Here is an 11,035-nt window from a genome sequence, read left to right as displayed (position 1 = left end):
GCATCATCATCACCCAAAGGACCACTCAAGGTAGCACCTGAATCACCTCAAGTTTCATCTCCATCAATTGAGATAGAAGAGACACAGATTGCAGAAGATGCTGAAGTGATTGAAGAGGTACAATCAATACAAATTTCTGAGCTCGAATCCATAGTCATTATGTCTGGAGAAAGAGAACATGAAGGTCCCTCTTCAAAAGAGGAAGAATTCAAGAAAGCTTTCTATACTTTGACTAACATGGTTAAAGCCCTCTATGAAGAGAGGAACACCAGAATGGTTGGAGAGAGTTCTAAACCTCCAAATGGAGAAGGAAGGTCAGAGGACAAAAAAGATGAGAAGAAGGATTCCAAAGGGAATGGTGGAAAGGCACCTCCATCTCCACCATCCTCGTCATATTCCTCATCATCTCCATCATCTCACACAACATCATATTCCACAACCACCATTGCCCATACTCATTCCAAAACCCCAAAAGGAAAAGCTCCATTACTAAAATTGGACATAAAATTCGAACTTCCCATGTACAATGGAGAAGTGAATGCAGAAAAGTTAGACAATTGGATTCGACAATTGGAGGTATACTGCAAAATTCAGAACCTTCAAGAAGACGATATAAAGATCCATTTGGCTTCATTGAGGCTAGAAGGAGCTGCACTAGTTTGGTGGGAAGCAAAGACTCGAGAGGAAATGCGAATCCATGGTAAGATATCCATTTCTTGGGTTGAATTTGTTTCTGCAATTAAAAGACAGTTTTATCCCTTAGCTTATAAGAAAAAATCCATTATGAGTTGGCAGAATTTTAGGCAGCGTAAAGGCCAAACTGTGCAAGATTATACACAAGAGTTTAGGAAGAGGGCTTTATTGTTGGGAGTAAACTTGAATTCATGAGATACACTCTTGAAATATATTGGAGGTTTACATTCCTATTTGCAGCATACTATCTTTATGTTTAACCCAAGCAACTTAGATGAAGTATGTGTGCAAGCCACACATCTTGAGGCAAGGGGAAAACAAAACATAGAGGAGAAATGTGAAGTGAGGGTAAGGGAAAAGAGAAGGGAGGAAAATGGAGGGGAAAGAAGAATGCAAGTATAAAAAAAGAGAAGGAAAAACTCACATGTAAAAATTGTTCAAAGATTGGCCATGATGAAGACCATTGTTGGCAACTTCATCCAAAATTAAGACCATATAGATTGAAAGCCAAAGAGAAGGGAAAAACTGCTGCTATAGTTGAAAAAGACTTAGGGTCATATTTAGGAGATGAGACAAAAATTACAGCTATGGGTTTGAAAGGTCAACATGTTGAAAGTGCTAGTTCCTCATATAGTCACAACAACACTCCAAATGAAAACAAAAGGGAAGAGTTGTTCACTGTCAGAGTAATCTCAAATCATACCAAGATTGATGCACTCTTTGATAGTGGATCACAAGCAAACTTAATTTCAGAAGACTTAGTTAAAGAGCTTAAACTTGAAACCGTACCACATCATAAACCATACCCTTTGGGTTGGATAGTTAAGGATGTCAATTTACAAGTTTCAAGGAAATGCATTTTTAGATTTGCTATTACTGCAAACTTTGTTGATGAAGTCGAGTTAGACGTGGTTCCACTTGACATTTCTGGAATTATCTTGGGAAGTCCATATTTGTATGATGGGGAAAAATTTGTATGATGGGAAAACAGTGTTTCATCGCTATGAGCACAAATATCATTTGCTTAAAGATGGGGTGAAGTATATTGTGAGAGCTCATCGCAAGAAACTGAACATTTCTTTAGTTAATGCAGGGCAAATGAAGAGGCTAGTGAATGCAAGTCAGAAATTGACATTGTTGATGATCAAACAAAGAGATGTTTTGAATCATACTTTTCATAAAGATGCTTATATTTGTAATGAGTTGTTTCAGAATGATAATAGGTTGCCTTTGAAAGAAGGTGAAAAACATTTGCAGCGGCCAACATTGGTGTTGAGCGGTGTTGAAAACAAGGTGCCGGTGCAAGAAGTTGCAAAGGTCAAAGAGAAGAGGACAAAAAAGCTTGGAAAAGAAGGCATGGGTTTCACAAATGTTCATTGCTAGTTTACAAAAGGCACATTACAATGGCGAAGAAACTTGGGCAAAAGTTGACTCAAGTACAATGCAAAAGCAGCGAAAAATCGCCATAGAGACAAAGTGCAAGGTGAGAAAGATTCCAAGTTTCCTTTGATTGTTAACCAAGGTAGGAACAAGATGTTTTCTGCAAAATTAGATTGTTGTTCTGCAAATTCAGAAATATTGCAGCATGACGGTGTCAAAGATAGCAATAGATGGTCATCGGAATAAAGGAAAATTTTGACTTTTTTTGAAAAGCTCCAAATGATGAAATTAGGAAATTTTCAATGGATAAAGACTAGAAGGATGAGGGAACAGTCCCCTCATCAACATAATCAGTGATCAAGAGAGATTTTGGGGTCCAAAGAGCTTCTAGTGGGGAGGAATGATTAGGGATCAATATTTTAGCTAAAACAATGAAAGTGTTCAGAATTTCTTCAGAACTAAATGAATGGATAGAGTTCATCTCCAGGATTCCAACACCGTAAACAGTTCAAAAGACTGACATTGTATGCAAAAGTTAGAGCTTCTGAAAGTTTGGTAAAAAAGAAGCCCTGCAGGGCCAGCCCCCACCCCATGTGACCAAGCACCCGAACTAGGAGCTAAGGGCCAACTGCTAAGTGGGATTAGTGCGCCACTAATCAGTTTAGCATTTAATTAATCTGTAATTAAGTTGGCGAAATTTATGGCGGAGCCACTAAATCCAAAACCACCACTAAACTTGGCAGACTTAACTAGAGTCTCTCTAGATTTAGCGAATGTTTTTTAGGAAAAAAAAATTGAGCCATAACTTACTCAATTCTCAGCCAAATTTCGAAAATGAATAGTAATTTTTGGCTAATTGGCATGCTGGGAACTCATTGGAGTAGGTTGCAGAGGCAGAAGATATCATCTACAGGTGTTTTTGGTCACTTGAAGATTTTTGAAGCCCAGGGCCACCAAGTGTTGGAGGCCATTACCAGAGTAGCTGGTAACCAAATTGAGTAAACAAATAATCATTTTTGGTTAATTGACATCCTGGGAACTCATTGGAGCAGGTTTCAGAGGCAGAAGAGGTCATCTACAAGTCTTTTTGGTAACTTGAATATTTTTGAAGCCCAGGGCCACCAAGTGTTGGAGGCCATTCCCAGAGCAGCTGGTAACCAAATTGAGTAAACAAATAGTCATTTCTGGTAGATTTGAATGTCTTAAACTCATTGGAATGAGTTCCAAGAGAATTGGATGCATGTAACAGCAATTTAAGCACTATTGAAGCTCATACAAAGGCCCGCACTATGAAGTTGGACCAAGGAGATGTAGCCCAAGAGGGGTGAACTCCTTCAAAAAAAATTGTGTATTGAGCTCTGTTATTTGTGCTTGCTATGTTTTTTTATGCTATTTTTTAGCCATTTAAATTCATGCTTTTAAGTTCATGCAAAACACTAAATTTCACCAAATTAAATGAATTGACAATCACATGCTCATGGATAAACTCTTCATGGATAAGAAAACCAAAGCAAAAAAAAAATTATATCTGGAAATGATACTAGCACAGCATTAACTAGAAATCAATTTCAGATCATCCCCCAAGACCTACAATGTGTCATATCTAAATTATCTACATTTGCATGTTGGATCACATCAAAGGAGATTCATATGGCAAGCGTTCCATGTTGGCATTAAGAGATAGCTTAGATTGTTTGTTTCTTTGAGAAGGAACTGCATACGAGTTTCATGGACTTGGAGGTTCATCTTTTAATTCACCTAGTAGATGAGGTTGAATTAGTTGGGGTGGTTTCTTGGCATTGGATGTTCTTCATAGATAGGTACATGAATAAATTGAAAGGTTTTGTTCAACAAAGGGAAAAACCAAAGGGTTCTATGGTAGATAGGTATATATTATATTAGTCTTTCTATTATGCCAAGTACATCAAGCAAATCGACAACACAATGGGTATGGCGATTTGGGACGATGAAGACAAAAGAGAAGTAGAGATTCTCCAAACAAATGGAAAGAGGCGCATGATAAAGAGTAAGTGGCTTATCATTTGTCAAATTTGTACACATTAACTATTCACACTAAACTTCATATTAATACATATTTTGATCTCATATGTATTATGTATTTTGGTTTGATTTCATCAGTGAATTTAGAAGTTAAAGCCTTCAACAAATTCATTCTTTACAATATGGAAGTGATACAACCATGGTGGGTCACATTGTATGAACAAGAGAGGAGGAAATGGGGTAGTGACGGGAAAAAAATCAAAAGGTTTAATGTTAAAAGCATGCCTTATCCTGATCATTTAAAAGAAAATATGCAAATGACATGCCCTAACAGCTGGGTTTCTAATCAAGTCAGACAGAAATACGATGTATATGGTTGTTACTCACGTGCTGAGGAGGATGCGCTAAACATAAGGATTGGGTGCAGCAACTCGGTAATAATCTATTTATGTACATTTAACTTTATAGTGCACCTTTGAATTGTAACATTTATATTTTATATTTTTAATTATGTTCAGGTTATTAGACACATGACACTGTGATTTTTTCACTTTTTTATAAGTGCATTTGTTCTCATCTATTTGGGTATATGGACATCATTTTCGCACAGAGTATGTCAATGATGGATGCATGACACAATACTATGGAGTGGAAGTCAAGTTTGACCAATCTAGTCATGCTGGCCACCACGATCAAAACCTAATATCGAGGACATTACCTTACGTCATAAAGATACAAGAGACCATTCAAGTGGAGTTCTCTTCATTGCAATGTGTTATTTTTAGGTGCAAGTGGTGGGACACATTTGATTGAAATAATGTAAAGGAAGATCGCAATGATGAGTTGATATCTATCAACTCTAGAAAGAGGTGGCATGAAGTTAGGGATCCTTATGTTTTCCCAAAACACTACAACTAGGTGTTTTTTTACCCATATGTCTTGGGTAGGGATCTGTGGTTCATATTAAGACATGACCATAGATCAGAACATATTTTTGAGGACAAAAATGTCATCATGTCAAGCAAGGAAGATAATCAGGGTGATGACAACAAAGAGTGATATGTACTTGTGTTATTTAATTATTCATACTATTGTTGTATGTTTTTGTTTTCTTTATTTCGCTAATTATATTATTGTTTTATTCGTCTTGCTAGCATTTTATATAATTGGTAATTCACAAATGTTTTTACATAATTTTTTGTAGTGGAAACATTTGTACACTTAAAACTAAGTATTTCCAATTGTGCAATTTATAATTTAAAAATTATAATTTTAACATATTTGTTTAATGTGTTTAAATCTAATGTATAGATGTCTTCTATAGGCTTTGAATAGACATCAAGATGGATCAAAAGATTGTAAGTCTAAGCATAAGCTATCAATTTATAACCATATTTTATTAAGATATCAATCTAAATATACTCATATTATCTGCTTTCTCAAATGACATTGTGAGTATCAATTTAAAATAACTCACAAAGTGATAGAAAATGGAGAAGGAAAATTGTATCTATGTTATGTGTACTAAAAGGCCTACTACAACCATTGTCAAAAATTTTCAATATAGTAAAATAACTTCCCTTATTTTCACTATGCAACATATCTCCATAAATATAAATGCAGTTTAAAACATGGGGTAAAATATCAATGATAATAAGGATTGAATATCACACTCCTTCTAAAATATGAAAATGAGAAGAACATAACCAAAATGAGAAAATTGTCAATTTAAAAACAACATTGAAGATTTATTCTAGATTTAGATACTTACTGGCTTATTAATCAGTTCACACATTTTTTCTTCTTGTTTATTTCAAAACCTCTTTTCAATGGTAGATTATAAATAAAAGTTGAATTAATAAATATTTTATGGCTAATAATTAAATGATAAATAATGTGATGGTGATTAAGAGGCATTTGTTTGACTTTCTAATAGACATGGTGATGCATTTTTCTTTCCTATTTAGATTAAGTAAAATAAATATCAAAGATTGTGTGTGCATATTGTATGTGGCCATCAATGCTTAACATTAGAGTTGCTTTGTTTTTCCTCTTAAGAATAACTATAGAAACATATGTAAAATTGTGCCTTTGTATTTTTAAGCCAAAGTGTTTCAAAGATTGGTCATGGTCATGTATCAGAGAATTGATAATGAACTTGACATTTTATATATATAAAAGGGAGAGACTCATGAGAGAGACACCCAAGGAATATATTTATCTATAAAAAAGATTATATATTTATTATTTATATATTTAAATTGATTTTAATATTTGAATATTTTGATTCAATATTAATTTTGATTATTATATAAATTATATAATTAAAAAAAATATGTTTTTTTTTATTATTATATAATATTACCGCTTCCGATTAGCCATTTCCTATCAATTTCTTCTAGCCATTCCCATACCCAAGTTCCCAACATTTCCACATTCAAGCACTCTTACAACATAGGAGAAAAAAACATTATAAATCAAATGCCATACCAAACTCTACACAAAAGTTGCACAATGATCATTGAGTACCATGAACAAGAGCCCGTAAGAATGTAATATTTATATACATAATTTCATTTCTCTCAATGCAACAGTCCCTTTTAATTTCATAATTTGATCGTGAGACACCATGTATATATGCTCTCAATGGAATAGTCCCTTCTATCTTCTTATAAGCATGTATGCATATTTTCCATTTCCAATAATGGTTCTTTGATTTCACTGCAATTCGAGGACTCTTGGCAGCGACTATGAGACGACTATATTGCAAAACAATGATATTAGGTTTATAATCCTCAGTATATAATTGCTTATATATAAACTTTTTTTGTGCAGATTCTTTAGGTTCATAAGAGACTTGCCCAGTGAACATAATTGGACACAAGTTCATATGAGTGCGTTTCTAGATTTACCCAATATAAGTTAGAATGCCCCTCAATTTGTAGATAGATACTATACTCTGTTTAACGAAGGAATAGTATGAACATTTTAGTTTGAAAGCATAAGCTTACTTCCTGTTCGGTTGCTCAGTTCAACTAGCATCACCAGTAATCTCTACAAGAACACAATCCATCCTTAAAGTGGTGGAATCGGTTTTTATCTCTCACAATAATTTCTCTCCCAGCAACCTTGGAGATGAACTTAGTGGCAATGTGGCAGTCATTACACACACGAAGGTTCTTCATAATACGGATGGGGGTGCCCGGTCTCGTTTTCATCACTCCAAAAGCAATGGCCACCTTCTCACTATGATTACATAACATCTCTTCCTTCCGGTTCTCTTCCACATCTTGCAGCACAAAATTTGTGTTAGGCACATACCCTGCCTCTTTCATTTTTCCATACAAGGTTTCCAACACTGCATAAATTTTTTCAGATTGAGGATGGCTTCTGTCTCCCACAAGGAATGTATGAACCTCCCTATTTACCTCAATAAAACTATATCCCGGTTGTTTTTTCATTTCTTTCTCTCTCATTATTGTCCTCAACTTTGCTACATCCTCCCACCTGCCTGCCTTGGCATATATATTTGACAACAATAAATAATATCCAGCATTGTTTGGTTCTAATTGAAAAAGATGTTTTGCTGCTTGCTCCCCAAGCTCGATATTGCTGTGAATTTTACATGCCCCAAGCAAAGCCCCCCACATGACAGAATCGGGCTTTAATGGCATCATTTTGATAATGTCGTGTGCTTCATCTAGATGCCCAGCACGCCCAAGAAGGTCAACCAAGCATGCATAATGCTCCAGCTTAGGTTCAAGGCCATAATCTGATTTCATGCACTTAAAGTACTGCCAGCCCTCGTCTACCAACCCTGCATGAGAGCAGGCAGTTAAAATACCAATGAAGGTGATATGATCCGGCTTTGTGCCTGTCTGTTGCATTTGAGAAAAAAGGGCGAGAGCAACTTTGCCATGCCCATGAATTCCATACCCCAAAATCATTGTATTCCATGAAACCACATTTCTTGTGGGCATCTTGTCAAACACTTGCCGAGCAATGTCTATGTGCCCACATTTGGCATACATGTCCACAAGCCCACTGCCCACAACAAAATCAGATTCAAATCCACTTCTTATTACATAACCATGGATTTGCTTGCCTTGTTCAAAAGCCAATAAATCTGCACACACAGGCAGGGCACTAACCACTGTAATTGCATTGGGTTTTGTATTGTGGACCTGCATATCAATGACGGATGTCAGCGCTTCATGAGGGTGGCCATTCTGGGAATAACCAGCAATGATTGTATTCCATGAGACAACATTTCGTTGAGGCATTCTTTCAAACAATTTCCGGGCAATGTTAATATTGCTGCATTTGGCATACATGTCTACAAGTGCAGTGCCCACAATAACATCAGATTCAAATCCATTTCTTATTAAGTAACAGTGGATCTGCTTACCTTGTTGTAGAGCCAATAAATTGGCACACGCAGGTAGAACATTAGACACACTGGTTGAATCGGGCTTTATGCCCTGGACTTGCATTTCAGCGAAGAATGTGAGTGCTGCGTGAGCATAGCCATTTTGGCAATAACCTGCAATGATTGTGTTCCATGACACAACATTTTTTTCAGGCATTCTTTCAAACAATTTACAAGCAACGTTAACATTCCCACATTTGGCATACATGTCTACAAGTCCACTGCCCACAACAACATGAGATTCACTTCCCCTTCTTATCAAACAAGCGTGGATCTGCTTACCTTGTTCTAGAGCCAATAAATCGACACACGCAGGCAGAACACTAATCAGCGAGATTGAGTTGGGTTTTATTCCCTCGGCTAGCATTTCATTGAAGAATGCCAATGCCTCATGGGGATGGTCATTCTGGCAATAACCAGCAATGAGTACATTCCATGACACAACATCTCGTTTCGGCATTCTGTCAAACACTTGGCGTGCAATCTCTAAACTCCCGCACTTTACATACATTGACGTGAGCGCAGTACCCACAAATACATCGGATTTAAATCTTGTTGCCAAGACATATTCATGAATCTTCCTGCCCGCTTGCAGATCTGATAGGCTACCACATGCATTAATTACATAAATAAGTACCGACTTGTCCGGTTTTATGCCTTCGCGTTGCATTTCATAATATAGCCTCAGCGCTTGGTCGAAGAAACCATTCTTTACATGATCTCTGATCATCTCTTTCCATGAGAAACCATTGGGCTGTTTGTGTTTGTGTGTATTGGATTGCGTGTATTGGTTTTTGGTGGCACATGCATTGGAATTTGCCGAAACTTCTCTCTTCTTATTCACTCTACTCCTCGGCAGCTGTTTTATTTCTGCTGCAAAAACGGGGGAGATGGCGATAGGACTACAGCCATATAAATAAAAATGATAAATATTGGTATTTAAAACCAAGGGTACATGGAGATGCGAATGTCCATGGTATTTAAAGTAGGAAGTTCCATTGAGAGAGGGAGATGGAAATATGGATAAAGAAGATGGGGTAAAAGAAGTCAGATCCATTTTACACATGGCAAATTTGAAGATGCCAGAGTCAAGGCCTTGATTTGCCCATTACTTAAAGGGTTTGTTTAGGTTGTTACAGTCCTAGAAATTATGAGTGTTAGATAGGAGACAACAGTACAAATTTTTGGTGTAAGGTTGGATGCATGTTTAGACTTCTAAATATTACATACAGTGAGGCAGGCAAGTAGAAACTATGTCTCACCGTGGTCAACTATCGGTGAAAAGCTTTTTCCCGAAAAACGGAACCCTATATTTAAAAGTCTCCAAAAATACCTTGAAACTGACCCTGGAAGTCATCTTGGCGCAGCGATTGGAAGAGCTTGAAGAGTCGAATGTGTACAGCACAAGCCAACACCCGTGAAAAGTGTTTTGAATATTCGAATAAGCACAGGAAACTATTTGAATCTGGAACCCCGAATAAGTCGTATACGACGAAATGTCGACAGGAATATTTTCCTGTAACAAAGATTGTCAAGAGTGTGGATCCAGTCTCGCAAAGGAATTTAAGAGAGGATTATGGCGCTTCATCAGATTAGTAGCGACCTCCATTCGTACCTGCTAATGGTCTTTGGACTGATTCTAACAAAATTAACTGCTTCGCTGTCGCCCAATCTGAATAATCGCAAACCCATGATGGTTGATGGCATGATTCCAGGGGAGATTTATGGCTGTGCGAAGATCAATGGCAGCTTTGACACGAGATACACAAAATTTAGGATAGTGTTTTTTTCCAGGGGAGATTTATGGTTGTGCAAAGATCAACGGCAGCTTTGACCGCGAGATACACAAAATTTAGGATAGTGTTTTTTTGGGTAGCTGAGTTTGGGTTTAACATTTGGATAAGTCTAATTGTTTTAGATCTTTGGTTTTTTAAAGGTACAATTTTTTGTGCTTAAATGTATTTTTAATCTAGAAATATATTTAATATTCTTAGCAACTCAAATCTCTCAATCTAACGAGTTTTAAATATATTTATATTTAAAATATATATGAAAAATGTCAAATACATAGAAAATAAGGTGATTAGAAATCTTTGGATTAAGTGTAGCATTGAGTAGAGTGCTTTATCAGGAAATGTATGATAGACATCATGCTCACATTTGAATGTGAGTAAGAGTGGTGGTCATGCCCCATGGAGTTTAATCAATGAGGTTCAGGTGCAATTAATTGTGATCATTCGAAACATTCTCTCAGAATCTCTCTCACAATCTGCCTTACATTGTCATTCATGCTCTAACTTTGGTTTATGCTACATCACCTTCCTCCCCTCCTTCATTCTATCATGTAGGTGGTAGGCTCCAAAAAGAGGGGTATCTTATTTGCAATCAAAACCTCTAGACTCCATCGCTCTAGCCAAATAGACATGGTTCGAGAATGTGGAAGAGCTCAACTTGGTGGAAGAGGACGAGGGCATCCACCCTCCCTCCATGGCATGGTCAAGATGAAGAGTTGTTCAACCAATATATCCCAAC

General features: G+C 36.7%; 1 protein-coding gene across 1 annotated transcript; it reads right to left on the bottom strand.

Annotated features, from left to right (window-relative positions):
• Nucleotides 1-6,765: 6,765 nt before the first annotated feature.
• Nucleotides 6,766-10,373, bottom strand: LOC149208130 (pentatricopeptide repeat-containing protein At3g26782, mitochondrial-like). Its single transcript, XM_089395935.1, has 2 exons — nucleotides 8,786-10,373; nucleotides 6,766-8,617 (listed from the first exon to the last, which is right to left on the bottom strand). Exons 1-2 carry the CDS (start codon nucleotides 9,567-9,569, stop codon nucleotides 7,116-7,118), a joined length of 2,286 nt encoding a protein of 761 aa, XP_089252061.1. The 5' UTR covers nucleotides 9,570-10,373; the 3' UTR covers nucleotides 6,766-7,115.
• Between the last annotated feature and the right edge of the window lie 662 nt (nucleotides 10,374-11,035).

The sequence above is a fragment of the Pinus tabuliformis genome, chromosome 1_2, assembly GCF_031772625.1.
Source record: "Pinus tabuliformis cultivar Carrire ecotype Pingquan chromosome 1_2, CPIR1, whole genome shotgun sequence".
Classification (NCBI taxonomy): domain Eukaryota; kingdom Viridiplantae; phylum Streptophyta; class Pinopsida; order Pinales; family Pinaceae; genus Pinus; species Pinus tabuliformis.
Note: the sequence above shows the minus strand (reverse complement) of the source record. Positions and strands in the feature narration are given on the sequence as shown.